This window comes from Catharus ustulatus, chromosome 3 (genome assembly GCF_009819885.2).
Source record: "Catharus ustulatus isolate bCatUst1 chromosome 3, bCatUst1.pri.v2, whole genome shotgun sequence".
Classification (NCBI taxonomy): domain Eukaryota; kingdom Metazoa; phylum Chordata; class Aves; order Passeriformes; family Turdidae; genus Catharus; species Catharus ustulatus.
Genome location: NC_046223.1, coordinates 12,272,440 through 12,297,664, shown reverse-complemented (window position 1 = coordinate 12,297,664; position 25,225 = coordinate 12,272,440). Strand labels below are relative to the sequence as shown.

At 37.2% G+C, this 25,225-nt stretch overlaps 1 protein-coding gene across 4 annotated transcripts in view; it reads right to left on the bottom strand.

The window, feature by feature from the left end:
- The window catches only part of GPCPD1 (glycerophosphocholine phosphodiesterase 1), a 43,246-nt gene continuing 18,021 nt past the window's right edge, over positions 1 to 25,225 (bottom strand). For 3 of the 4 annotated variants that reach the window (XM_033053929.2, XM_033053928.2, XM_033053930.2), the window contains exons 5-20: positions 23,186 to 23,261; positions 21,345 to 21,386; positions 20,112 to 20,235; positions 17,430 to 17,673; positions 16,276 to 16,438; positions 16,053 to 16,185; positions 15,783 to 15,837; positions 14,145 to 14,237; positions 13,002 to 13,079; positions 12,141 to 12,180; positions 11,335 to 11,396; positions 10,392 to 10,457; positions 9,393 to 9,529; positions 8,524 to 8,659; positions 8,043 to 8,203; positions 1 to 1,775 (exon numbers count right to left, since the gene is read on the bottom strand). In XM_033053929.2, coding sequence (XP_032909820.1) covers positions 1,562 to 1,775; positions 8,043 to 8,203; positions 8,524 to 8,659; positions 9,393 to 9,529; positions 10,392 to 10,457; positions 11,335 to 11,396; positions 12,141 to 12,180; positions 13,002 to 13,079; positions 14,145 to 14,237; positions 15,783 to 15,837; positions 16,053 to 16,185; positions 16,276 to 16,438; positions 17,430 to 17,673; positions 20,112 to 20,235; positions 21,345 to 21,386; positions 23,186 to 23,261 — 1,824 coding nt within the window. In that variant the 3' untranslated portion in view covers positions 1 to 1,561. Of the gene's footprint in view, positions 1,776 to 5,189; positions 5,292 to 8,042; positions 8,204 to 8,523; positions 8,660 to 9,392; positions 9,530 to 10,391; positions 10,458 to 11,334; positions 11,397 to 12,140; positions 12,181 to 13,001; positions 13,080 to 14,144; positions 14,238 to 15,782; positions 15,838 to 16,052; positions 16,186 to 16,275; positions 16,439 to 17,429; positions 17,674 to 20,111; positions 20,236 to 21,344; positions 21,387 to 23,185; positions 23,262 to 25,225 lie in introns of all 4 variants that reach the window. The other variant, XM_033053931.1, reaches the window with a different exon arrangement.

Below are 25,225 nucleotides of genomic sequence, written 5' to 3'. Positions count from 1 at the left end.
TTTTGGTTTAGGGTTGTTTTGCATTTTTGCTTTTTTTTTTTTTTTAATAAAAGAAGGCTTCCAGATACCTAATCACTATTGTGCTGTTTGTGCAGGACAAACAAACTTTAAATACTCAAATGCACAAGTCAAAACAAGCTGTTTCAAACTGCTCAGCAGTGCAGGCTCAAGCACTTATTTGCAATGGCTTTACTCTTTGTACAATCAGTTCTATATGTAGCAATGACTGTATATAAAGAATATAGTACATACTATTGTTTTCATTGTCAATTTACAAGAGGAAAAAAATAAATATTTTCCATTCTTATTATACATTAACACTTCAGTAGAAAGTTACAGCTGTTGTGTTGGCATGACCTGCAACATCAGGAGAAGAGACATGCATACTTATCTTTTAAGAATTCTAAACTATGACTTAGTAATAAATTACAGAGGAGAGACACCAGTCAACAGAATACTCATTATATGAATTCAGTACATTTGTGATTCTTGCTCCATGGTAAAAGCCAAAAAACTTGCAAAATACAAAAGCCAGTAGCTTGTATTATGTAAGTAAGACAAACCACATATGGTACAGCCTCTTCTCCAAATGTTTGTGAATAACAGGCTTGTGGTTTCTCAGGCAAAGGAGATTAAGTTGTTGAGTTGGTCCTTGCACCCTTCACACAGAACTTAGCACCATAAAGATGCAAGGACCTCAGCAAACACCTAAATTTCACGCTTAATAGATAAAGCATGCATTTTGTAGAGTTTGTGCAGGGTGTGTACTCTGTTCATTAAGGTTACTGTGCAAAAAAGATTCTCAACCACTGAAGATGTTTCTGTAATTCTGTTAAGATTATTAGCAATATTTTTAAAGTTTAGCAGACCTGTGTGCGATTAATGAAAAACCGGCACTCGTGGTTTCCCCCTGATTGCTGTGCACGGGCACTGTACCACTGAACTGAGAGCTGAGGAAACAAAGGCAGCAGCCTGAATGTCCAATGAAGTGGGGGAAAATGAGCTGCAGTTCGCTAAAAAATAAAAAAAGCATTTTAAAATGGCACAAAGCTTTGTACAGGTGGATCTACCAGTGCAAATACATATACATGAGGTACCAATTCCTTCAGATCTTTTTATAAGCCAGATCTATCTATACGTATCTTAAAATCACTCTCAACTTCTTGCTGTCAGATAAATGCTACAGCTTGTCAGCCTGAAAGTAAAATCAAAATAATTTTTCAGCATATTCAATATCAGATTATTGTAAATTTCTTTACAATTTCGTTTCTGAGCTTTCACTACTGAGACTGCTTAATTAATTTTTGTTTTTAAAAGCACTAGTGATAATTTTCAAGATTTGAGATGATTTGAGGGAAAAGTTAACTGTAAATTGGAACAATAACTATAACTGTCTGAATATTTTAACATTGCTTGAAATTTTACTAAGTACTGTTAGGAAGGAGGAACACAGTTATTGCTATTTGAAGACTTAAAATTAAAACAAACCAATCTGAAAGCATAGACAGAACTATTCCAATGGTGAAACTTTTATAGATATAAAACAGCATTCTGCCTAAAATTAGTCCTTCTGCATCTGAACACTCTTCAAGTTATCTACAGCTTTCTCTTCCAGGTAATGATGATCACATTTACATGGAGCCATGCATCTGAATTGGCTAACTGAGGGGCACAAAGAGCTTTTCAACTCTGGCAGTTCTTTCTTGAGATGTTCCAGCTGCTCCAGCTGCTCCACCTGGAATACATTTGGTTGTTCAGGATTTGAGTCGTATATCCTGATGAAACGAGAAAAGAAAAAACACTGATTAGTATAAACTAGCAGTCCACAGAAATGTGCAGCAGATGAAGTACCTTTTTTTTTCCTCAGTAGAGCAAATTTAGGTCCCAAAGACTGTTTGGGGTTAGTACCCCAGGTTTTGCTGCTCATCTCACATATAAAATGGTATTCCCTTTTCACTGACTAGTTAGTGTTTCACTGGATATACTAAAAACCTACTGGCATAGACTCAATCTCCTGACAAATGTGATTTCACAGGTGGCACAAAAGCAGTGAAACAAGAGCAGTGTTCCAGGCTGCAAAGTTCAAAGCATAAGAAGTTTCAGAGCCCTGAGATTATTTGAGGATTGTGATATACTGCTTGCACATAATACTGCATGGAGTGTATACTTACTGTTTCAAGAAACATTTCACCTCCCCACAGTTCAGTTTAAATTAGCATCATTACCACCACAGTATTAAGTGAAGAGTGAAAAACAGAAAATCTGACCTCTCTCCCCACCTAATGCAAATTAACCAATCTATTCTCTTTTCACTTGTTTTCACACAAGTAAACAAAGGCGCAGGATTTGAAAAATCAGCATCATACCAGATTTTCCAAATTCAAACCACATTTTTGAGTGACAGCGCAAGCACTGAGCACAACTCAAACACTATTATGGTGTAACTCATTACAAACAAAAGCACTGCTGCTCCTGTAACCTAACACTGGCACACCTATTGTAACAAGAATATACCTTGATTTCCCAACATTAATTTCTAATACCAGCATGTTTATATCCAAAATTTTAATCCTGGCACCCAGTTGCCCTCACTTTCAGATGATACCTGGATACACAGTTCCAGGTATTGCAGGTTTATCTCCTTCAAATGAAAACTCCTGCAAGAAATTACTATGGCTTCTGCCTTAGTCTTTAAGAATGTTCATACTTCACTTACAATTCCTACAAGAAAGTAGGTTGTTTCTATTTCATCATTCTTTGTCTCTCACACATTTTCAAGTTATGCCCAAAAGGAACCAATGCCACTAATAAAACAATGTAGTGCTGATGTGAGAGACTGTGGGGTGCCCTTTTACCCTGACAAGACAACTTGTGAACTGTTGGCAACTCCAAGACATCAAAAACAACATGCAGCTCAAAGATGGATACAATAACAGGATTCAAGTGAGGAAACATTTCCACAGGTAATATTGATATGGATCACAGTAAGGTCAAGGACAATTTCTGTGAAGAAACTCCTAGAGGTGAGGACAGATGCTGTCCAGTTTGATCAAATTCAAACAGAAGGCATAGCATTTAAATTTCTTGCACAGAACTTACAATCCAGTACAGGACTAAGATATGACTCAAATTTGCCCAATGGAAGCTTTCTGCAAAGTAACAAGCTCTACCTTCCTTCCCTCCTGTGCCTTTGTCAGTTGAGTTTGCTGACACCTTACGAATTTCCCTGCAAATTCCAGACAAAACACTGAAACTTGAGGATGGTTTTCTATACAAAACACACACTATGAACTAAGAATCTAAAGTCCTTCCCATCAGTTAGACACTAAACCAACAAAAGCATGGTTCTTCTAAGCCCTTTGCTCCTAAGATGTGGCTAGGCATGTTTCCTAAGCAGCATCTGTCAAGTATTTTATTGCTAGTTCTTTACTACAAGTATAAATTCTTTAATTCCTGCTCCATTCTAAATTCCTTTCAATTGAGCTTCTGGACAAATTCAACCCTCCAAGCTCCCTTCAAGCTGTCCACTAAACCAAATCCACTCCAATGTGTGTTTCTTTTAAACCAAAAGCAGAGAAGACAACTCAAAGCAAAACTTCAGAATTTCTTGACTCTACTTTTTGTTTCGGTCCACAAAAGTACACCACCAGTTTGCAGCAACAGAGCTCCAGTACTTCTCCAATTATTTCCAACAACACTGTAAAGATAAGGAATAAACTCTCATGCTCCTATGCTCCATTCTTCAACAGGACAATTATTTGTAATCAACTATGCACCGAAGTTTCTCCATCCGACCTCCTCTTAATAAGCAAGCCCTGCAGAAGACTGAGAAGTCCTTTAAACATTATTTTTTAAAGTAAGAACCTTCTACAAAAGATTTGCTGGATGTTACAGGTCTCTGCAGTGGGTGTAAAACAAAAGTGTTTGGCTCCTGAAAGGTGTTCTGCAACCTCTGAAAACGCATACAAAACAAGAGGCAGCAGCACTCAAATACTGTTTCCATGCTCAAAAGATTTTCTGAAAGTTCTGATTAAAGCTTTTCACTTTTCTTTAGGTCTTGAGGAAAACTTGAGTTAACTTTGCAATTCACAAAACAGGGAAACTTAAGACTGTCATTGCATAACATCTTAATTCCATCACTGAGTAGATTATAAATCAACTCATACTTCCTCCACATACCCATGCTGTTATTTAAGTAACATGCAGTTTCAGGCAAACAGGGCAGCCCAGATTTCAGCAGTCCTCTGCTTTTGAGAGGTGTTTAAAATGCTTTTGATTTGATGACCAAGTAAATTTGTGTAAAAGTTGGGAAGTTACTAATACCAATCAAGCACAGCTTTTGCCTGCAAATGCAACATGCAGCCTAGGGAACTGTAGTGTTTGGACAAAGCTGTCATGGAAAAAGCTCTCAGCATCCATGTTTTGGAAATACTGATTTAGTATTTTTTATGCAGTTCTGTGTATTATTCAACAAACAAAATTCAGATAATGTAAAGTGAATGAGAAAAAATGATGCAAGTGTAAGCTAGCACTCACCCCTCTCCACATTGGTATTTAACATACAGTCAGCGGGTGTACAAACACAAGGCTGCTTTGTTCTTACTGAGTTAAGTATATTCAAATACAGAAATATTTTCTGGACTGTTTACAAAGCCTATTCAGAAATACCAGATCAATCACCCCAGAAATCCTGCTTTAAAAATCAGAATTTTAACCAAGCCAGAAAATCTCACAATAGGTTGAAATTTCTTCTCTAATTGAGATCTAAACATCAGACTAATAAAGCATTTTAAGGATGAGATTTCTGTGCAGACAGAAGATACCCAGTCATGCACATGAAGTACTTTCCTGTGTAAGAGCCCAAATAAAAGCCTGAAGGCAGATGTGGCACCTTTGTGTAGAGGCTGCCCTTTTAATTCAAATAATTTGGTTAAACAATGAGACAAATGGTAGTTGAACATAGGAAAATAGGAGAATATCATCCCAGCATCCCAGAACATCTGTTTGGATGAATGACTTTAGGTGTATGTAATAACCTGCAGCCCAAGTGGAGAAAGGCCTGGATGGGGAGAAGGAGTGCATTTGTGTTCTTTCCTCTGCCCCAGTGAGATCAGCCTTTTGGCATTTGTAAGCTTCCCAGATTTAGTCTTGCAGTTTTTCTTCATGCAAAGCAAAGCCAGACCCCCTACCTGCATTTTTTTTTTGCCCAGTGCATGGTATCACCAACTTTTGGTATTCAGGACACAGTTTTTCTGCCATCTTCACAACTGGCTACAGTGTTTTGGCCAATTCTACATGGATGATTAAAGTTTGGAAAAAGATAGCTTACAGAAATCATCTCTATGCACACAGTTCATAATCTCAGAAATAACTACTGCACACAGTAAGTCAGTCCTACATACAAGCAATCTAAAATTCACTAAAATTCCTCTATTCACTTCCTAGATTATTCAGATAATTAGCACTTAACATGGTGTAAGTAAAGGTCTAGTAAACAGCAACACAAAATACCATATTTGATAGATATCTGCACTTAGCCATAAATCCAGAGAACAAAGATTTTGCAGAAACCCTGGAAGAAGCATCATCACAATTCAGCCCTGGAAATGTTCTGGAATTTGAAGACACAACAGCATGAACTGGCTTTACACTAAAACAGATTACTGCAGTCCCCACTTGTTTCTACACCTTGGAATCATCATGTACATCTCTCTTAAGTTCTGCTTTTCAGATTTAAATTTATTTATGTCTAAACTCCAAACAGCACAAATATGGATGCTGACACCATACCTATGTGAACTCTTAGTATCAACTTCAAGTCTCAAATGATCTGAAGGACTGGCCCTTTACCCAGCAGTTCCAGATGGGAGTGGAAACATTTGCTGCCAGGTTTTACGTTTCTACATTCCAGAACTTGCAGGTACCACCTGCAGTTCAAAATGTCCACCTTGAGAGATCTGATGCAACTTTCAGAAAGTGTCATATCCCCAATCTGTATTAAGATTGAATTTAATTTTATTCACACAATCAGTAAAACTTGAAAAGTAATTAAGAATTGCAAAGGGATATTCTATTTGTTTTGGCCTACAGAAAACAAGAGAAATTACATTTAGAAATTACACTTAACAAGCCTGCAATAACAGCTTTGGAGTTAATACTGATGTTGGGGTTCCTCTTCAAAAAAAAGGAAGATGTTGAGGTGGAAGTGATAGAGGAGGCAGGCAGTGAGAGGAGGAATGAACACTATTAAGAATCCAGATGAGCTAAACAGTGAAGCAAGGTTAAGAAATTTTTGTTCAGTTAAATCCACAAAGGAATTCAACCTTCCAACAAATTGGCTGGTTATCAAAAAGTGAGAATAAAAGGTGTTCTACTGTCCTACTGCAACTGAAAACACACAAAACAGTACAACAGGACACAAAGTGACATGCAGCCTTAACATACATTTAAGTAGTGTGGAGTATCTAAAGCAATAAAAGTAACATGAAGTCAGAAATTAGGCTGTCACCTGCTTTACTCTTTTACCCTAGTAGTGAGTATCTACTGCACCAGGAGTAATTAACAACTCTGGAAGACTAGACTAGTAGACATGAGACAAAGAGACATTTTATGAACACTTTATGCAGCTGTGTTTGATTACAACACCTCACCAACAATGTATCACTTGAATTTATGCATACCACAGAATAAAATTTCATTACCCTTGACTGCACACTACGTAGTTAGAGGACTGTTTCACCTGCATTCTAGTCCAGATGAATTTTCCATTGACTAAAGAGGGTCCCAATCCTGAGCTGCAGCAGAGGTGCAATATGCAACACTGTTGTAGCAGGAAAGAGAACTCATGTGTCCATGTCTTCAGTGAGAAGCTGATCCCCAGTGTAAAAACCTAGTTCCTTTTTTACTGTCAATGAATAGGAGACATTCGGTACACCAGAAGTGACACCTCTGGCAAATCTGAGAAGCAATGGACCCACCTTGAAAGGACTCTCAGCAGTCAGTTAACTCTCTTCAATCTGTAGTTATTTGTTTATACACTGAGAGCCTAGAACTCTAGAAGCAAACATTTGATTTCTTGCCCCAGATATGATTAAATTGACTCACAGTTTTCACTTTATAAAACAGAGCTATGGACAATTATTGATTTTTCCCTTGGGGTTGGTTTTTTTTTGGTTGGTTTTTTTTTTTGTTTTTTTTTTTTGTTTTTTTTTGTTTGGTTGGTTTTTTGTTTTGCCTTTTTTTTCCCCAGGTAAACAATATCCAAAGCAATACTCTTCTTAAACAGAAGGCCTGAAAGCCTTCTGCAATTTGAAACTTCAATTACACTTAATGCTTTCCGAATTACTTTCTCATCTACCAGAAATTAAAGTTTAATACAGCTTTTCAAATTAAACTTAATTTCATAATAATGAATCTCTCATCTTCAGAGACAAAGAGAGCTAAAACTTTGGGTTTTTGTAAGCAACCAAATAACACAACACCACTTTTGTTCAAATATTTAACACTGTATTCTGATGTCTCTACCAGAATTTTTGGATGTAACAACTACTTTCTGAAATTACTAATTTGGCAGTTTGCCCTGGAGTCACTCCAAGCTAATTTTAATAGAAAAATAACTTACAGCTTTGAAACACAACAGAATGCTGTGTTAACTATTTCCACAGTTTAATGTAGAATGCTGAAACCTCCAGTCAAACAATTAAACATTTTCCTTACCGTATCACATACATAACTTAAAAATTTACTATTGTGAATATTAGCACCTTAAACATGTATGCCATGTAGTAATTCTTTAAAGAATCAAATTACATTTATGTTAATCTTAGGGAAAATGAAAGTTATTTTGCTTCATATATAGAGTTGAAAGAGGGGAAACTGGTGTTAGACTTGCTCTTGATCTGGGTTTATGGGGTCCTTGTACTTTCTGTACTCAGTCAAGCAAGAAGCAAAATGAAATTTCACCAGAATCAATTTACAACAGTTTCTAAGCTTGATGATGGTAGTGATTATGATTATTATTTTAAAAACCCACAACTAAGTACCTGTCATATATCAACCCATGAACACCATATTCTCTCAACTTCCTCCTGTTATCCGCGTCATTTACATCATCACCCCATGAAAAAATAACCAGGCCTTTGGTTACAGCCCGTGTAATAAATGCTGGATTCCTCAGCAGGTCTTCAGAATTCACATTAATTCCCTGGAATACAAAAAGACTTCAATTAAAATTCATGTTTCTGAAACACATCCAGTTTTTTAATCTTTTGACACTAGTAGCTTCTTACCATTTTATCCATAATAATAAAAAATTACTTAATACAATTAGAGTTTATTTATAGTGTTATTTTTAAAACACTGTATTAAAAAGCATTTGAAGCAATGAACTTTTTTTGGCAGTTACCCAATCTCAGTGTATTTCTTTTGTGAGGTTAGTCATAATTTAAAGTATTAGTGTCAAAAATTACAGAATAATTAAAACAAGCAGTAATAATTTAGCTTGATTTTAACTTGTCAGCTTACCAGCAAGTTTTCAAACTGTGCAAAGTTAATGGCAATTGGAGTTGTGCGACATCTGAGATCCATAAGCTCTGGATAGAGTTTAGATTCCCCTTGGGTGAGAAATAACACAGGATACTTGTTTTGCTTATGTCGGATCCTGTCAGGAAAAAAGTCCACAAGTAGCAAATAAAAAGAATGAAACAGTGAGATAAAATTTTTATTTTCTCAGTTTTAAGGGGAATTCCTCTCTTTCCTCCATGTTCTTCTAGTTCCTAGCTGGTGCAAGGAGATGGTCCCACAGTTTAGCATCAAACTGTGACAAGTTGCTCAAATGAGTCCTTCTGCCACTACTGAGATTACCACACAGGCTAAGGGAAGCTAGACTTGATGTTGAACTTAGCCTCACATCCTCAAAATGTTTATATATAATCCCCAAAGGCCATTTAATTCTGTAATTTTCTTCTTAAATGCACAGATTCATGATGATCATGAAGATCCACAACAGGAATTTCTAAACATGGTTAACACACAGCCCCTAATCCTACTAACCGATTTTTCAAACTGGACACTGAAAGATGATTTGTTCCTAAGTTAGGCTTGCACATCCCTCAAGTATGACTGAAAAAGACTTTGGGATATCAGAAGAAACTCTGACCTTTTTTCCTTGACAAAAATATCCACTATGACTTTGTTCTCCTATTTAATTTTTGGCTCATTTCAGATGGCAAAGTGGTCTCATTCCAGTTCTCAACTATTTTGGCACTCAAATTTTATGTCTAAGAAAAACACCTGTTATTCATTTCTTGGTGTGTATTTTTAAATACAAAGTAAAATTTACCAAATAAAAATAAATTTCAAAACCAAAGTACATTATTTCTTTCTTAACTTACATTGTACAAATATCTGCATGAAAAGAAGAAAACACAATTCTTCTTTTTCCAGCATTCATCAAAACAGTTTTCAGAATAATATCTAGAAAAGTGTTCATATCAAAGTAAGTTGACAAGTTGCCATCCCATTGTCCATCCTAGAAAAAGAAAGTCCAAGTTTGAGTCACTTAAATTAATGCTTACTAAAATTGCTTTAACCAGCAATGGTCTCTCAGTCAACCTAAGCAAAGTGAGAATTCAGCTGGCCAGTTTGAACACAGAATCAATCCTTTAGTCTGTTAAGTGCTGGTTACAGCTCTCCAGGACTCACAGCCTGAGAGGTGCAGCTGAATTCTCACAGCAGTAAAATTCACTGAAAAATTCTGTCTCCCCATGCAAGGAACTCATTCCTAGGAAGCCTACTATAGCTTCAAAAACAAAGAAATTCCCTGAAGACCAGTAATTACAGCAGCTACTCTGTCATTTTTAGCATATTGACTTCCACCTACCGCTCTATTAGCTTCCTTCCCCCCAGTCCAGGCTTCCAGCCTTTACAACCATTTCCCTCTGGACTGAGTGTTGCACAATCCAGCTGAGTCTGCAGACCTGCTGACTAGAAGGAAGTAGCTGCTTGCATTACTGCACCATGTTGTAGTTGTTCCTGCACTGGATCAGGAGAGGTTGAATTTCTTGGGACTTTGCTGCCTGCCCTGTTGTCATCTGTTGACTTTAAAAAGAATAAAGAATCTCCTACCAAAAGCAGTCTGAGCTGCATTATGAACCCAAGCCTATAAATACTTTTTATCATTTTAAGAATAAGTCTATTCATTTGCTGGAGTGGTGCTACTATATCCCCAGTTTAAAAACAATGCATTACTAAAAAAAAAAAAAACCTAAAAAAAAGGCACAAAACCCCACAAAAATCATGCCTTTGCAGCTCATAAATTGTCACATCAAATTACAAGCTTTAGCCATGAGAATGCCAAAGAACCAAAGTAAATCACGTGTATGTTTATTTACCCTTTGTTGGGAGATCCACTTTACTTCTATGTTGAACCCAACATCTTCAGAAACTGACTCCAGGACCTGAAAAAAATTTTACTATGAAGAAACCCCACAGCAAAGGACAACAAAGCACTATGAATGTAATTGTTGGGAGAATACATTGGAATTTAAAGTTAAGGGTGTCTAACAGTAGAATTAAAAGCCCTAGGTTTTTAACATTTTATACAACACACATTTACACCTGTTTCTACCCCAATTTAAACTTAATGACTACATAAAGGTGGATAAAATCTTAAGGACAAGATTTTGACAAGGTACAATTGTGAGTCAAGTCACCTTAACACGTGAGAAATGCCCCATTTGTATTCTGAAAGAAAAAAATGGTTTTTCTTTCTCCAGAAAGTTATTTTGAATGCAAAAAACAGCTTAAGTATGAAATCCAGGAGCTTCCCATTACAATGGTAACAAAAGTTCTTTAATGTGAAATTCTTGTAAAGAATTATTTGTAAGGTGATTTCAAAAGGTGGAGCTAACACAAATCAATCCTAAATGGAAATGCACTGGAAATTCACTCAACACTTCTCAATATCTGGCTCTGAGAGATGGTCAAGACACTGAGGAACCGCCAAAGGCCAGGTGTGATTTCATTCAAAATTAGAAACAACTGTTAATGTATTAACAGGCAATGCCCACGTTAACCAGCTGCAAAACTGAGTGCACCCTGAGCTACACAGTTTTGAATTCAGAAGCTTAAAACACACACAAGCTGTAAGCACTGAAAACTCTCCAGTGCACAACAATAAAACCCCTGTTCTCAGTTACAGCATTGATACCAGAGTCCTAAACAAACAAACAAACAAAAAAAAATAATCAATATCCCTTGCTATGTGTGCAAAGCTGAAAGTAATACACAGTTTTGCATGTTCCCCAATCATCTTGCTCTATATTCACTACTTACTCTTTGCAGAGAAGGAAATGGCTGTGTCTCAAAAGCAGAGTTCTCTTCATCTTTAAAGGATGCTGGAAAGAAATACAAAATATTGAATTAAAACAGAAGCATAATCCCAGTAATGCCAGCAAGAAAACACTGGCTCAAAATCCTAAGGCCTTTAGGAGTGAACCAAGAAATCAGGTCTCCCTTTTGATTACCTACACCTTTTCCTCTGACACTGACATACACCCATTATGGTGTTGGCAATTCCGGGTTTGGAATTTAAAACCTTTGCACAATATATATCAGAATGACTTCTCCCATCCCACATCACGTCACTCAGTGAATTACATCCTTAGCTATCAAGGCTTGTTGTGGGTTTTTTTTTTTTTTCTTTTAATCTTTTCTTATACAGGTAGGATGTGTGAGAGAATTTGCTGTCCCTATTCAAGGGTATAATTAAGGCTAAAAATTAACAGTACTGATATGACATCCTACAGCAGTTACCCACGTTCTTGTCAGCAATTCTGAAGAGCTGAAGGCACAGTTGGAGAAGCATAAGATGGAAACATCAGTGGTAATTTTGTTATCATTATTCAGAAATATATATTGATATATCTATTTGCCTTCGACCCTTCTGTCCCTGCTTTCCAAGGTGGTAACTTCTGTTCAGATACTTCCTTCCCAGTAAAGAGTTCTACAGCATGCACAGAAGTAACTGCATAAGCATTTAGAAATGTTCAGGACAAATGTGATTACAACAAGCAATCACAGAATTTATATCATTACATGGTAATAAATCAATCCCAACACTCTTCCAAACTGGCACATACCATTGTGATCTTTTATTTTCAGGGCCGTCACGTGAGCCAGCTGAAGAGCATAAGAGCAACATTAACATTCCACCCACATGTTCCTACATGTAAAACATAACTAATTTTGCTTATAAATAGTTTTAAAGTTTAAAAGTCTATAATAGACACAGTTTCAGTAATATGTGAAATAATAAAAGACATAGTAGTACACAATTTTCCTTCAAACTCTGTTTTAAAGATTTTGAGAAAAGCTCAAAACCAAACTGAAAACATGCTCACTGAAAATTCAGAAATTATGTTAAGGGTCAATCCATACAAAACATAATTCAACATCAAGATGTGAAGAAGTCTGAACATTAATCCCTCCCCTGTGTTTCAATCCAGCGCAGAAGGCTGACCTGTTTTATATTATAGTCACATATACTGAGCTAGAATCAGGCCAGACACAGCCAACTCCCTTGCTCCATTCAAATTCTCTCTCCACAAAAAGGAGCAGACTACTAAGTAAAAAGAATCATATGGTTCTTGGACCAGCCAGATGTTGAGGGCAAGTATCTCAGGAGGGTCTTCAGGAGCCCACTCATCCCCTGACTTTTTTTACCAAGACAGGGCACTTCTGTTTGGAAGGTAGAACAGTTCAGAGTAGTCCCTTTAACATTTGAGAATTGGATACCATATTTCTAGAGGATAAAAGTAATGACATTTATCCAAGTTTTAAAAATGAAAACAGTCTTTTTCTTGGAATTTGTTTAATAGTTCTGTACAATTTTTAAGACTGTACTCTCCTGAACTATCTATAGTTGCTCCCAAAACCTCCAAGCTTCACACACAATTTAAAATTCTACACATAGCATATTGTACTAGCCAAGGTAACGATACCTTTAATAACTGCAGCTGATCAAATGTGAGTTCTTTGACTGCAATCTCAAACAGCTCCAAAGGCTCTGTATCCAGTTTCTTTGAAGAGAACCAACACACAATTAAGCATCAGTGAAAATAACAAAAAAAGCCTACACATTTTTATACAGTAGCATTAAAAGCAATTAATGTTTCCTATTTTATTGGTAAAGATACAAGTGATATCTTATTATTAAGATGATCAGTTTTCACAAGACAATACAGACACTTAAAAACATAAAACAGGTATCAATTTGAAAAAACTCAGTGTTTGGTCTTTCATGCAAGTCAGAGACTTTTAAGTTCTTTCTTCTCAAAATGTTAGCATAATTATTCTGTAAAAACTTGGTTGGTTAATGTATTCAGGAAAAACGTTTGCAAGTATAGAAACGCAGTAAAAAATATTCCAAGGCAGTTCAGTTTACTGCTGTTTATCCAATGTCTCAGAAACTAATAAAAAAAGATAAATGTCCTGAGGTAAAATTCACACACACAGACCACTCCCAAAATAATCTGGTGTCAAAAAAATTCTGTCTATTTCTTGCTTTCTCTCTTCACTAAGAAATTTTTACTGAGCAAGACAATACTGGGTGAAGATACACTGAATATTCATTCCCCTGAAAGTTCCATTTCCACAACTGTTCAAAATCAAGCTTCTTACAAATTGCAATACTGCAGTGTGTGTGTGAGTTTGAAGACACAAGAGTCAGTGCCAAGAAGACAGAGCAGTGTGCCCTGCAATCAGCCTCTGCATTCACTGCCAGAACTAGGAGGGAAGATAACCAGAACAAACAGAATGCAAACATTCAGGTCTGAGTATAAGACAGCCCCACAGGCATCACTGAATATAGCAGAGTAGTCTGCTTTTTTCTTCCAAATAGTAAGTCAGAAAGAAGCTAAATAGTAACTACAATGTGGGTTTGGAGAGTGCCAAACCATGCATCTGAAATGCTGTTGCTACGACATCAAAAGGAAGAAACTTCCCTGCTGTATGCACAAATACTGCTGCATATTTATTCCCACTCCATCCCTTGAGTCCTCAGAATTATTTCTATGAGAGCTTAACATTTTACATTTCTAGAACAGGCATATTTATACAGGAAATACAGATATTATCTTCTTTACCTTTTTCATGGCCATGCAACACGTGAGGTCGTGGTATACTATAGGCACATGATCTTTAGAAAGATGTACATCAAATTCCACAAATGCTGCTCCCTACAGAAAATTGAAAAAACACACAGAACAAAACAAAAGCCCATTAAAGAACTACAGAACTGCATGCAAATACTGTCAAGTATTCACAGGTCCTGGAGATCAAACAGAAGCTGAATACAACTGGCTGTTACCAGTTAAACCATGCTTAGCAATGGATTATTAATGATGAAATCATTATATTTATTATTTTAATTACCATAATATAGACATATATAAATGTATCTATCTTGCTTTATCTTGTAAACCCTCTACTAACATTCAAGTCTTGTGAACCTGATTACAGACAAAGACTAAGATGATTTTTCAGACACAAATGTTTGAAACACTGATGACTTTGAGATATCTTCTTCCTTCCTCCCCACCACCACACCAAGAGACAAGTGATGGCTCCATATTGCCAAGGCTTTAGGGAGATATTCCATATAGGAACAAATTCTGGAGCCACTAGTGAGTAACACAGTAGCAGTGCATTATAATCTGTGCAAGACCAGAAATGGCTGCATCCAGCATTCTCCTGCCCTGTTCAGCTGTAAGTGATTTTCTGTTAGGCTTTAAAAAACGAAAAAAGATTCAAAAGCTCTAAGTATAGTATTTTGGAAAAGAGGGAGGGCCAGAAAGAGAAACACAGTAATAGGTTTGGGGTTTTTTACTTATATTGACTGTCTGCAAATCATTTTTTGAAGGCCTCCAAGAAACCCATTTATCAAATTATCACCCTGACACCCACTTTTTCAACCAGCACAGAGAGAAAATAGGACATTTTTCAGCCATTTTCTCAGCAGAAATATTTTCAGAGTGGTGGCTTTCAGCCTTTTCAATCTGCAAATAGATGAAAGCATTTCTCTGGTGATGCTGCTGATGACTTCATAGCAAATTTCTGCCTCATGCATATATCTTGTGACCATTTTAAAAGCAGTCTATAAACCTGTAGTGTCCATGTAGGGACTAAGAACTACTGCTCAAAACAGTAATTTAGTAGCTATAGTTTTATTCAGTGATCAAGACTACTGGAAGGAATAAAGTGACCACTTCCATCAAAGAATTTAGGCACATGGAGCTATTATCTCCCAAACTGGAAGCTCTGTCTTAGGATTTCAAGTCTTCGCTGCAGCAAGCACCAAAACAAGGATTGATTTATTCTGCCAGTTCAGCTCCCAAGGCACATTTTCAAACAGCAAGCTTCAGTACACAGCAGTTCCTGAGCAAGACCTTTGCCACCTCAGAGGATGCTGACAGACTCCAGCACTGACAAAATTTTATTCCTTTGTTCAAATTGTCTGTTTGGGGTTTAGATTAAAATTCTCCCTGCATTAGAATACCACCAGAATATGCTAAATAGAAGCTTTCATTTTTTTTTAAGGGACTTGAGAATGAGAGTCTGTTCTACTACTAACTTCCCATAACTCAGGCAATTTCCACAGTGATTTTATCCAATTTACATCAGTGCAATTATCATTCACTGTACTGAATCATGCAAATTAAGCACACAAGCCAACCCAGCTTGCACTAGACAAGTTCTGTGTGTGTGAAAATGTGTGTACATACATGACTAGCAGCACTCCTCAGGGATGCAATGGTGTTCTCTTGAACTTTAGCAAGCCTGAAACAACAGCCAAGAAAAAGGGTTTGTTAGATGCAGTATAGCACAGAAATGAAACAGAAATAAACATTGGAAGATTCTGTTTTAGAGAATATCCACAACCTGATACTGAAGCAAATTACTATGGGGGTTGCAGCTTTTTTAACTGTCCACTTCCTCAACTGATGTCAGTGACACAAAACAACTTCCCCAGTGTAAAATGCAAACAAACTTACCTAGTTGTTGTTGTAGAATTCCCTGCTCCCCTATGTCCAACATCCAGAGTTGTTCTTGGTTTCCAGTATCTTGCATATGAAGCCTGCATATCACAAGCGTATCCCTGGATTGGTCTGATAATTATGTAGTCCACTGCAAGAAAAACAGCAATGCTTCACATGTCAGGAAACAGCAGATGGTTTTGAGGAAAGTTATCTGCATCTCTGTTGGTATCAACTGTACCTCTAACTTTTCCAATTGTCTTCCTTGGATTTCTGCTCATAATAGCAAGTGTAAGAATTCCAGCACTCTTTCCAAGTTCTGCAATTGTGGATGACAGGAGGCAGGCAGAGCCTACATGGCCTGGGAGCACATCATCTTGTACTACCTTCTCACTTAAATCCTCCTAAAAACAGAACAAACAAAACCTCAAAACTCCCACTGTTAGATGAGTGAGAATTCTAAACAAACTCTTCAGGTTTGCTGCTGTGTTACACAGAATACTCATTTCAGCTAAAATTGTTTAATGTAACAATGAGATATGAATTACTATCAGGAAAATGAACATTTTGACAAAACTCATTTTTCTTTGACATCCCTTACATTTTATAAGCTTTTCAGATAAAAATAGCATGCATGGAATAATCTGTCTTCTAAAACGCTCAAGTCCTGTTTAGGACAAAAATTAACTGGAATAATATTTATGCTTAAAATGCTAAAAAACTTGGTATGTATTTGCAGGGAAGAACTAATAAACAGAATGTGCACTTGATCTTAGTCAAGTTCAGGAACTATGTAGACAGTTCACAATTATGACCGTAAGTGATCTTGAAGGCATTTTCAGACCAAAAAGAGAATGCTTAAAAAACTTTATTCTGTGTAAGCATTTTCTTTTAAAAACAAATTCAAACATTAAGATCTTTCAGGGGAAAAAATAGTGCAGGATAACAGACACAGTAGTGAGAATTCAGTTTTAACCTGTATGAGTTAGTTCAGAGAAATCTCTTTTGCTTATAATATAAAAATTTAGATTCAATAATTTGTGATACAACCAGTTCAGGTAACGTTGTACAAGTTGAAGCAGGAGAAGCATAACTTAGCTCTGACAAAGGATCAATATCAAGCCAACCTAACAGCATGCAATACTGCACACACACAGATTCAAGTCTAATTTGCACTGACTTCTAAATAAGCAGAACTGAAAAACTTCCTGTGTCATATCAAGAAGGCTCACAAAAGCCTTTCAATAAATGGGCTGGGAGTCAGTAGCCTCATACTTGTGTAAACAAATCCCGAAGATCAAGAACATCAGGCTCTGTTTCAGCAGTGAAATCTTCATAATAATTGACCTGAGCTCCAAAAGGCAGACTGGAGTTACTAGGGGTAAAGAGACATACCTCAAAAAAATCAAATATTAATTCCAAGTTATCAGGCTCCATGGTTTGTATTGTGTATTCTAGCCATCGGTCTGGCTGCAAAGCATAGCCGCAGTCTGGCTGACTGTGCCGACATTTGTAGTCATCGTTGCTGATTAAGGAAAACTCCACCGTGTTTGCCATCTTCTGAGGGACAGTAGGGGATGTCTTCTCCTGGCACTCTTCCTCATCATCCTTCTCTAGGCCTTCTAGGGTCAGTTTTACTCTACTCAACCAGAAACACAAAACAAAGGGTTAAGTCGCTGCAGTGCCTTTGTGAAGGATAAAGATTTAGGAAGAAGCTTGAGCAGGGATACAAGAATTGTTCTCAACTCCATCACTCACAGAACAGCACTGTATACAGCAGGTCCTATTTTAGTCAGATTTCAGTGCTCAAGTCACTGTTAAAAGTTGAACCTGAGTAAATATGAAAACTCTACACTAGTGGTCTGAGAAGCAGCACTCCACCTGACTATCTAGGCTGCCAAACAGACAGCCCTCCTGGGAGATTGACACCCATAATGCCTACAGGCTAATGAAAAGCACTGAAAACAGCAATCATCATATCAAGATCAAGACTTGAACATTGGTGACTGCTGCTATGTCTCTGATAAGAAACGTAAGTATACTCTAATAGACATTAGTAATATAGGCTGAAGTAATTAGTCCCTTGAAAAATCCTAAAGGAGTATTTAAACTGAATGGATATCTGAAAAACCCTGGACTGAGCATAAGCCTCTCTATAAGACTCAGAGTCCTTCATCACACAGATCAAACCTTCCAGACAAAATGAGTTATGTCAGTGATGTAAATACACGAGTAAACCAAATCCCTTCCTGCATCATAGACACAGCAGAGGAGATACAGGATTATCATTTACAGATGCCAAGTCACCAGTAAAACAGAAGTCATATCTCAAAGAAGTAATTGCAATCATAGAAATATATTACACCAAGTCTACATTGAAATAGATCCTCATTTCAAAAAAAAAAAAAAAAAAAAAAAAAAGAAGAGAAAAGTTACAGGTACTCCAGAAACTTGAAAAATGACACTGCCATAGCAAGTAACAGTGACAGAAACTATTGGACAGATCCAATATTTTAGGACAGAGGATTTAGTGAATGCATCTACCTTTATTTCAACCATTTAATTTAGACAAGAAGCTGGCTTCAGAAATTGCTCTCTCTACCTGCTACAACATGCAAGGAAAAATGGCAAAGCTGTGGAAAACATAAGTATTAAATCTCACAGAAGAGCATCGTATTAAATAAACCATCCCCTTATCAGCAAATCTGGAAATGGTGGGAGGGGAAATCAAAACTGGAAAAAAGAAATAAATCAAGTATAACAGATCCATGGAATGGTTTGGTTTGGAAGTGATCTTCAAGATCATTTAGTTCTAACCTCCCTACCAAAGGCAGGGACACCCACTCCAGGTGGGTTCCTCCAAGCCCCAATTCAACTTTGCCTTGAACACTTCCCAGGATCTACATCATCATCTACAACTCTGGACAACCTGTGCCTCACCACTCACACACCTAAGAATGCCTTCCTCGTATCTAATCTAACGCTGTCCTCTTCCAGGTTAAGGCAGTTCTCCCTTGTCCTGTCACTCCAGGCCCTTGTCCAAAGTCCCTCTTCAGCTCTCCTTAAGGACTGCTACAAAGGTCTCCCCAGAGCCTGCTTTTCTCTAGGCTGAAGAACACAGAATTTCTCATCTTACGTCCACAACAGAAGAGTTCCAGACCTCTGAGCACCTTTGTGGTCTCCTCTGGACTCACTTTAACAGCTCCATGCATTTCTTATTCTGGGAACCCAGAGCTGTATGCAGCTCTCCAGGTGGGGGGTCTCACCAGTGCAGACCAGGGGGCCAGAATCCCCTGCTGGCCACACTGCTGCTGCTGCAGCTCACGATGCACTTGGCCTTCTGGGCTGCAAGTGAGCAATGCTGGGTGACGTGGAGCTTCTCATCACCAACACTCCAAGTCCTTCTCCTCAGGGCTTCTCTCAATCCATTCTCCACCCACTCTGTACTTGAGATTGCTCCAACTCAAGTGCAGGACCTTGCACTTGGCCTTGCTGAACTTGGTGAGATTTGAACCTCCTAAGCCTGTGAAGCTCCCTCTGGATGGCATCCCTCCCCTCCAGTGTGACTGCACCCCTCAAGCTGGTGTCATCAGAATCTACTGAAGGGACACTCCATCCTATTTTCCATGTCATCAACATCACCAACCTCTGAGGGACACCCCTCATCCCTGGTTTTCACTTGGACATCAAGCTGCTGACCACAACACCCAGAGCAATCACCCAGTCAAATCCTTATCCACTGCATGCAACAGGGCAGTTCTCTAAACACCAGGGCTAAGGTAGCCATTTCTGACAATTAACTGTGGAGTTATAATAATGTCTGCTTTTTGAGGCACCTCTGCAGAGAAAAGCATCAAACTGATTTAAGTAAGAACCTAAGAACATTACTGTTTCAGCCAAAAAGCAAGAAACACCAAGGCAAGTTTGGAGTAAGTATTCATGTTTTAACATTTGGAAATTGGGCTATTAGCAACCCAAAATTAATTTAAAGGCTATATTAATTAAGTACAAAGAAATATCACAAGTATTGACAATTAATATGAAGTAGATTGCATACTGAGATGAACAGGCTCTTACCTAAACCTTGATGTTTTAAATTTCTTCTTAGATATCAGTACAGGGGATTTCTCAGAATAATGCAGACGTAGCCTTATTTCTGTCTGACATGTCAGCCACCCAGAATCCACAGTTTTAATACCATCTATCAAAAGCCAAACAGAAAGAAGACATTTCAGTAACTTATTTTAGGGAGATCTAGGCAGTTCCTCTTGCCATCATCTTCCAGGTAATCCTCCTTATCACTAGCCTTGATTTACAGCAATGCAAGAAGTTGGGTGCAGCCCTTCCCCAGTCTTTCTGAACTACCCAACAGATACTGCTGGTTTTTAAGGGAATTAAACAGGAACAGTGATCATGTGTAAACTATCTGCAGGATAGCACTGACTAAACTCCCTTGTCCTGGGATCTCTCAACATATGGAATAATACTGACAGGAACTCTGAAAGTTCATCAGATACAGATGTGTCCAATAGCTCATCATAATCAGTGCCAGTAAAGCAGTGCAAGTCTGCAAGACAGAGTACAGCAGCAGTTCTGATGAAAAGAATGGAGAATCCTCACCCTGAACATCAAAACAAGGAAAGCCTACAAGCAGGAGGACCAGAAACACAAGCTGCAAGCCAGGTGGCTGAAGCAAACCTCACAGTTTTGAGGAGTCCTAAAGAGCCAAACCCATCATTTGATGAGGATGTAAGGGGAAAATGGAAAAGCTTGAAGACAAGATTTAAGAGGTATGATGAAGAGTTACTTTCAGTCACAGAGGATTGAACATTAAGTGAGAGGTGGGTCAAAACTGCCAGAAGTGCACACACAAGAACATGAGATGGGGGCTTACAAGGACCTTTTGGCAGCAGCATCTCCAACTGAAGAGGCAAAGTGGGTACATTCAGTGTGAGTGGTTATGTTTTTCCAGGCATGAGGGGTTTGTTATTAAGAGAAAGCTAAAACTATTCTTAGCTCTTATTTTCAAAAAGTGCATGCTTATGATTTAAAGTTCCCAAATTTCAACCTTTTAGACCCATAAGAGTGACAACACTTCAACTCTTCCTAGCATTCTTTTATTAACATTAGAAGGGATAACAGTAAGTGTCAATTCACAAATGTTGGATACAAAAATAACTGGAAAAGCAGAGAAAACTACCATAGGCAATTCTTCTCAAAACTTATAATCTCAAACATTTTTCAATTACAAGACTTAACCTTGTTTAAATTAAATTAATGGTAAAGAATAAAGGTTAATATCTCACTTACTACAGATTCCAAACTCTCCATCGTCGACAGTAATTTCCTTTTCTAGAATTAAAAGGAATGGTAAAGAATGGAAAAAGTAATTAGTATTCATATTTAAAAATCATTGCCAAGTTAAATTAATTCTACTTTTCCACTTCACTTCTAAAAAGTGTATCTAAAAAAAGGTAGGAAAACTGAAACAGACAAAAGCAGCATGTTTTTTGCAACCTTCTACAAAGATTGATCTCAATTCACACTTTTTCTCAGTTTCTGCATGAAAAAAACAACCAACACACAAAATACCACATTTCACTTCAAGTAATCTGAGCTGAGAATAAAAAAGTTGCACAATTTTCTGGCTTGCTGCAGCATTTTGCTGATAACTACATTCCACTAGTATCTAAGATGCTTTACTTGTCAAAGTAATGCCAAAGGCATTACATCTTCTTGCAAATATATAAGAAAGTTGTCCTGATGCATACTAAAAGCTTTTAAATTGAGTTAGTCACAATTAAAATGCTTATTCTGCCTACATGACAGAAACCAACCTAGCACAAAATATTGAAAATGCTCAGTTCACACTTTCTTTTAACCTTACTCTTTCCAAAGCTTTAAGAACTGAAATCTTAAGGCACTAAGTAAAATCATCTGCACTGACAGAACTACAATAGTCTAAAAAAACCATGCATTTCTCAAAACATAAAACTTCACATAATTTTGCCTCTACAGTGGTTAATCCTTTTTTCCCCTGAGAATAATTTGGCTCCTAACCTAATTTCTCAACAACTACAGGCAACAATTTAGGATCCAGATGACCCGTGCTAACATACTGTGTTAGCTGCATTTTCTTAAAAACTGCTTATGAAGAATTGAGTATTACTTGGGGGGGAAAAAAAAATCCCAGCTGTTTGGAATGAGGTAATCTAAACTTAGAGATAAAGTCTAGGCCCTAGCAGAGGATAGGCTGCTTCTTTTACCAGTTACTGACAAATACAGAAATAATCTTCTTACAGGAATAGAAACCCTACTAATTCAATTGAAATTAAAAAAAAAAAAAAGCAAAGAGAGAACAGAATGTGATCATGGTACTATTAATCAGTAACAATCAGTTTCTTTGATATCACCTCCTTTCTAAAAGACATTTTTTCAAATAATTAGAAAGTTTCCTAACAAATGGAGAAAATAATATTTTTCATGTGCTAGAAAAGACAGTGCATAAAACATGCTATAGCAGCATAAGAGATCTAAACTACAAGCTACATTCAAAGGTTATTTCAGTCACTCTTAAACCTCTAACTTTTCCCCTGTTCAGAAAAGCATTAGTAACTCATATGCAAGTCTGCATGCCACCCTCTCTTTCAGCAAAATACATTTCTGCTAAATTGCTGGGTAAATAAGTCCATTCAAGTCTCTATTGTCATTAATCCCTTTACTTAAAATAGCCTACTGAAACATTTTTTGTTTAAAATTTTACTAATTAAATAGTACTTAAATAAAAACACTAGTGACTTCACACCCTCCCCCTCATTTTCTTAAAAAAACATAATATGGATCCTTAGTCTCAAAGAATTAAGCTTACAGAAAATTATTACAATTCCAAATTAATAAAAAACCAACCCACATAATCTTAAGGATGACAGCAAAGAATTTCACATCCACTCAATTTTGAAGCCACTTATGTATATATACATATATATTTTGAGAGTAAGGCCCATGTTGTGCAAAGAAAAAAAGTCTACACCTCCCACACATTAATAAATTTAAGCATTTTAAAACTATAGCTATCAATCCCTCTAAACCAGTGTGCAGCATATCAGCAATCTTATGCATATGCCTCAAACAGATGCAGTTGATGCCCATACCTAAAGGGGTAATTGATCGTGGTTGTAGATGAGTCTCCCACGTGTGAACTATGACTTCGCAGGGACCATCGATAGTCTGTAATTTAAAAGTTACATGTCTGCAATAATTTCTTTTGTTAGGTCTGACTTTGTACCCATGAAGCTGTTTGGGATGGTTGTGAACTAAACTTAGAGATTTAAGGAAGTCACAGAAGAAGGAGAAGAAGGAAGAGAACAGAGAGAGAGACTGAAGGAGAAAGAAAGAAAACAGATGAGGCTTCTTACCCTTGCAACTGCTGATGACTCTGATGTGTTGTGAATACATATGACAAAACTTGTGACAGTCTGACATGGCAGAGAAGTTACATGGAATCATTACACCTTTACTGCTAAGAGATACTTTGCTGGACTACTTTAGTTTCCTTCTGATACAAAAAAAAATTGACTCATTAAGAGTGCTCACTTTGTTCTCAAGCTACAGTAACAGTTTATGAAAAACATACCCCACATCTCTAATTAAACAGCACTCAGCATCTACACATAGCAGTTGCAGGGGTGGCTCTCCTTCAAAATTTGCCTTACTAAATTCAAAGACTATAAAACATAGTTATTTTAGTTGTGGTACTGGAAAGCAAGTTATTTACCTGCTTAATTAAAACATAAATAATTGATCCAATCAGCCAGCAATGAAGGCCCTGCAGTCTATTCCAGTTGGAGCAGGATAAATTAGGTTTTTTTCATTAAAAGGAAATACTGTCCACCAAAAGAATACATTTGTTGACAAACATAGCCAAGACTCAGATAACCAGAACAGTAACACAATCTCTTATTTCAGAACAATTTAACTTTAAAATAGCTTTCTAGGTAAAAGCTTTTAGGTAACCACAACTTAACATCAGAGAGAACATGCCTGATTCCCAGTTCAGTCACCTCAGAAGTTTCCCCTAGTATGGCATAGTTGTTACTATCAGATGTAAAAACCACTGTCAAATAGCTGCAGCTTGTCTTTTTGATGTTTTGGGGCCTAAGTAACTCTTATAAAAAAAATTGCTACTATTGTCAGAGACATGGAAACTTCAACACCAGCTCATCCCAGTACTTCAGGTTCTTGTTTAAACAGATTTCAGACCCACAGGGACATCCAGACAAGCTTCAAACTCAGCAGTAAAATTGCACAGACTGTAATGCATTGTCCCATTACAGTTCACCCAATAAATTCTTCACATGCAGATGGAATTTCTTGACATACACTGACCACATTTAATCTCCCATGCCTTTGGGGGCATTAACAGTAAACACCAAACATTTAACAAGTGCTCAGCAGAATGGGTTTGCTCTGTGAGTCTCAGCTAAAGCAATGTTCCTAAAGAGTTCAGGGCACCCACACTTACAGGTCATGTCAGAATAAAACACATATGCTTAGTTATGCTTTAAAGACAGAATACATGTAAAATATAAATAAAATTATATTACTGCTTCCAGTTTATTCCTGTTACAGAGCAGTTTTAGTTCCCAACTTCTCACTGCTGCCACAATGACCACATTCAGGATTTCTAGAAAAGTAAATATTAAGTTTCTTTCCCCTTCTTTCACAGTACAGTGACATTTGCCAGTTACAATGACAGTTTCTAAAGCTGCAAACCATGTTTGTCAGCAGGGAGGCTGTCATTTACTCCCACCATGCAGGCATGCAAGATCTCCAACAGCAGCTCCCACTAACATGTGCACAACTTCAGTTTGTGAACCTGGGCAATGCAAATCTTCCTAACATCAATGAAGCTGTTTTCTACAGAAGGTAAGCAAAGGTTTTTCCTTGTAAAATCTCCCAATGTATTGTATGAAAATACCTATTTATTTCTTGCACTACTGTAACTGTCCATTCTAAATTTAGGTTCTAAAATGATTAATTAATTTGAATAACATTATCCCAACAATAAGGACACCATGCCAGATACATTTGGCACAATTTCCTCTCCTAAAAGGAATGCAATGGACTGATTGTGCATTTAATCCCAGGAACCCTCAACATTTTCCATATTAAGAAGAGTCAAGCAAAGCTAC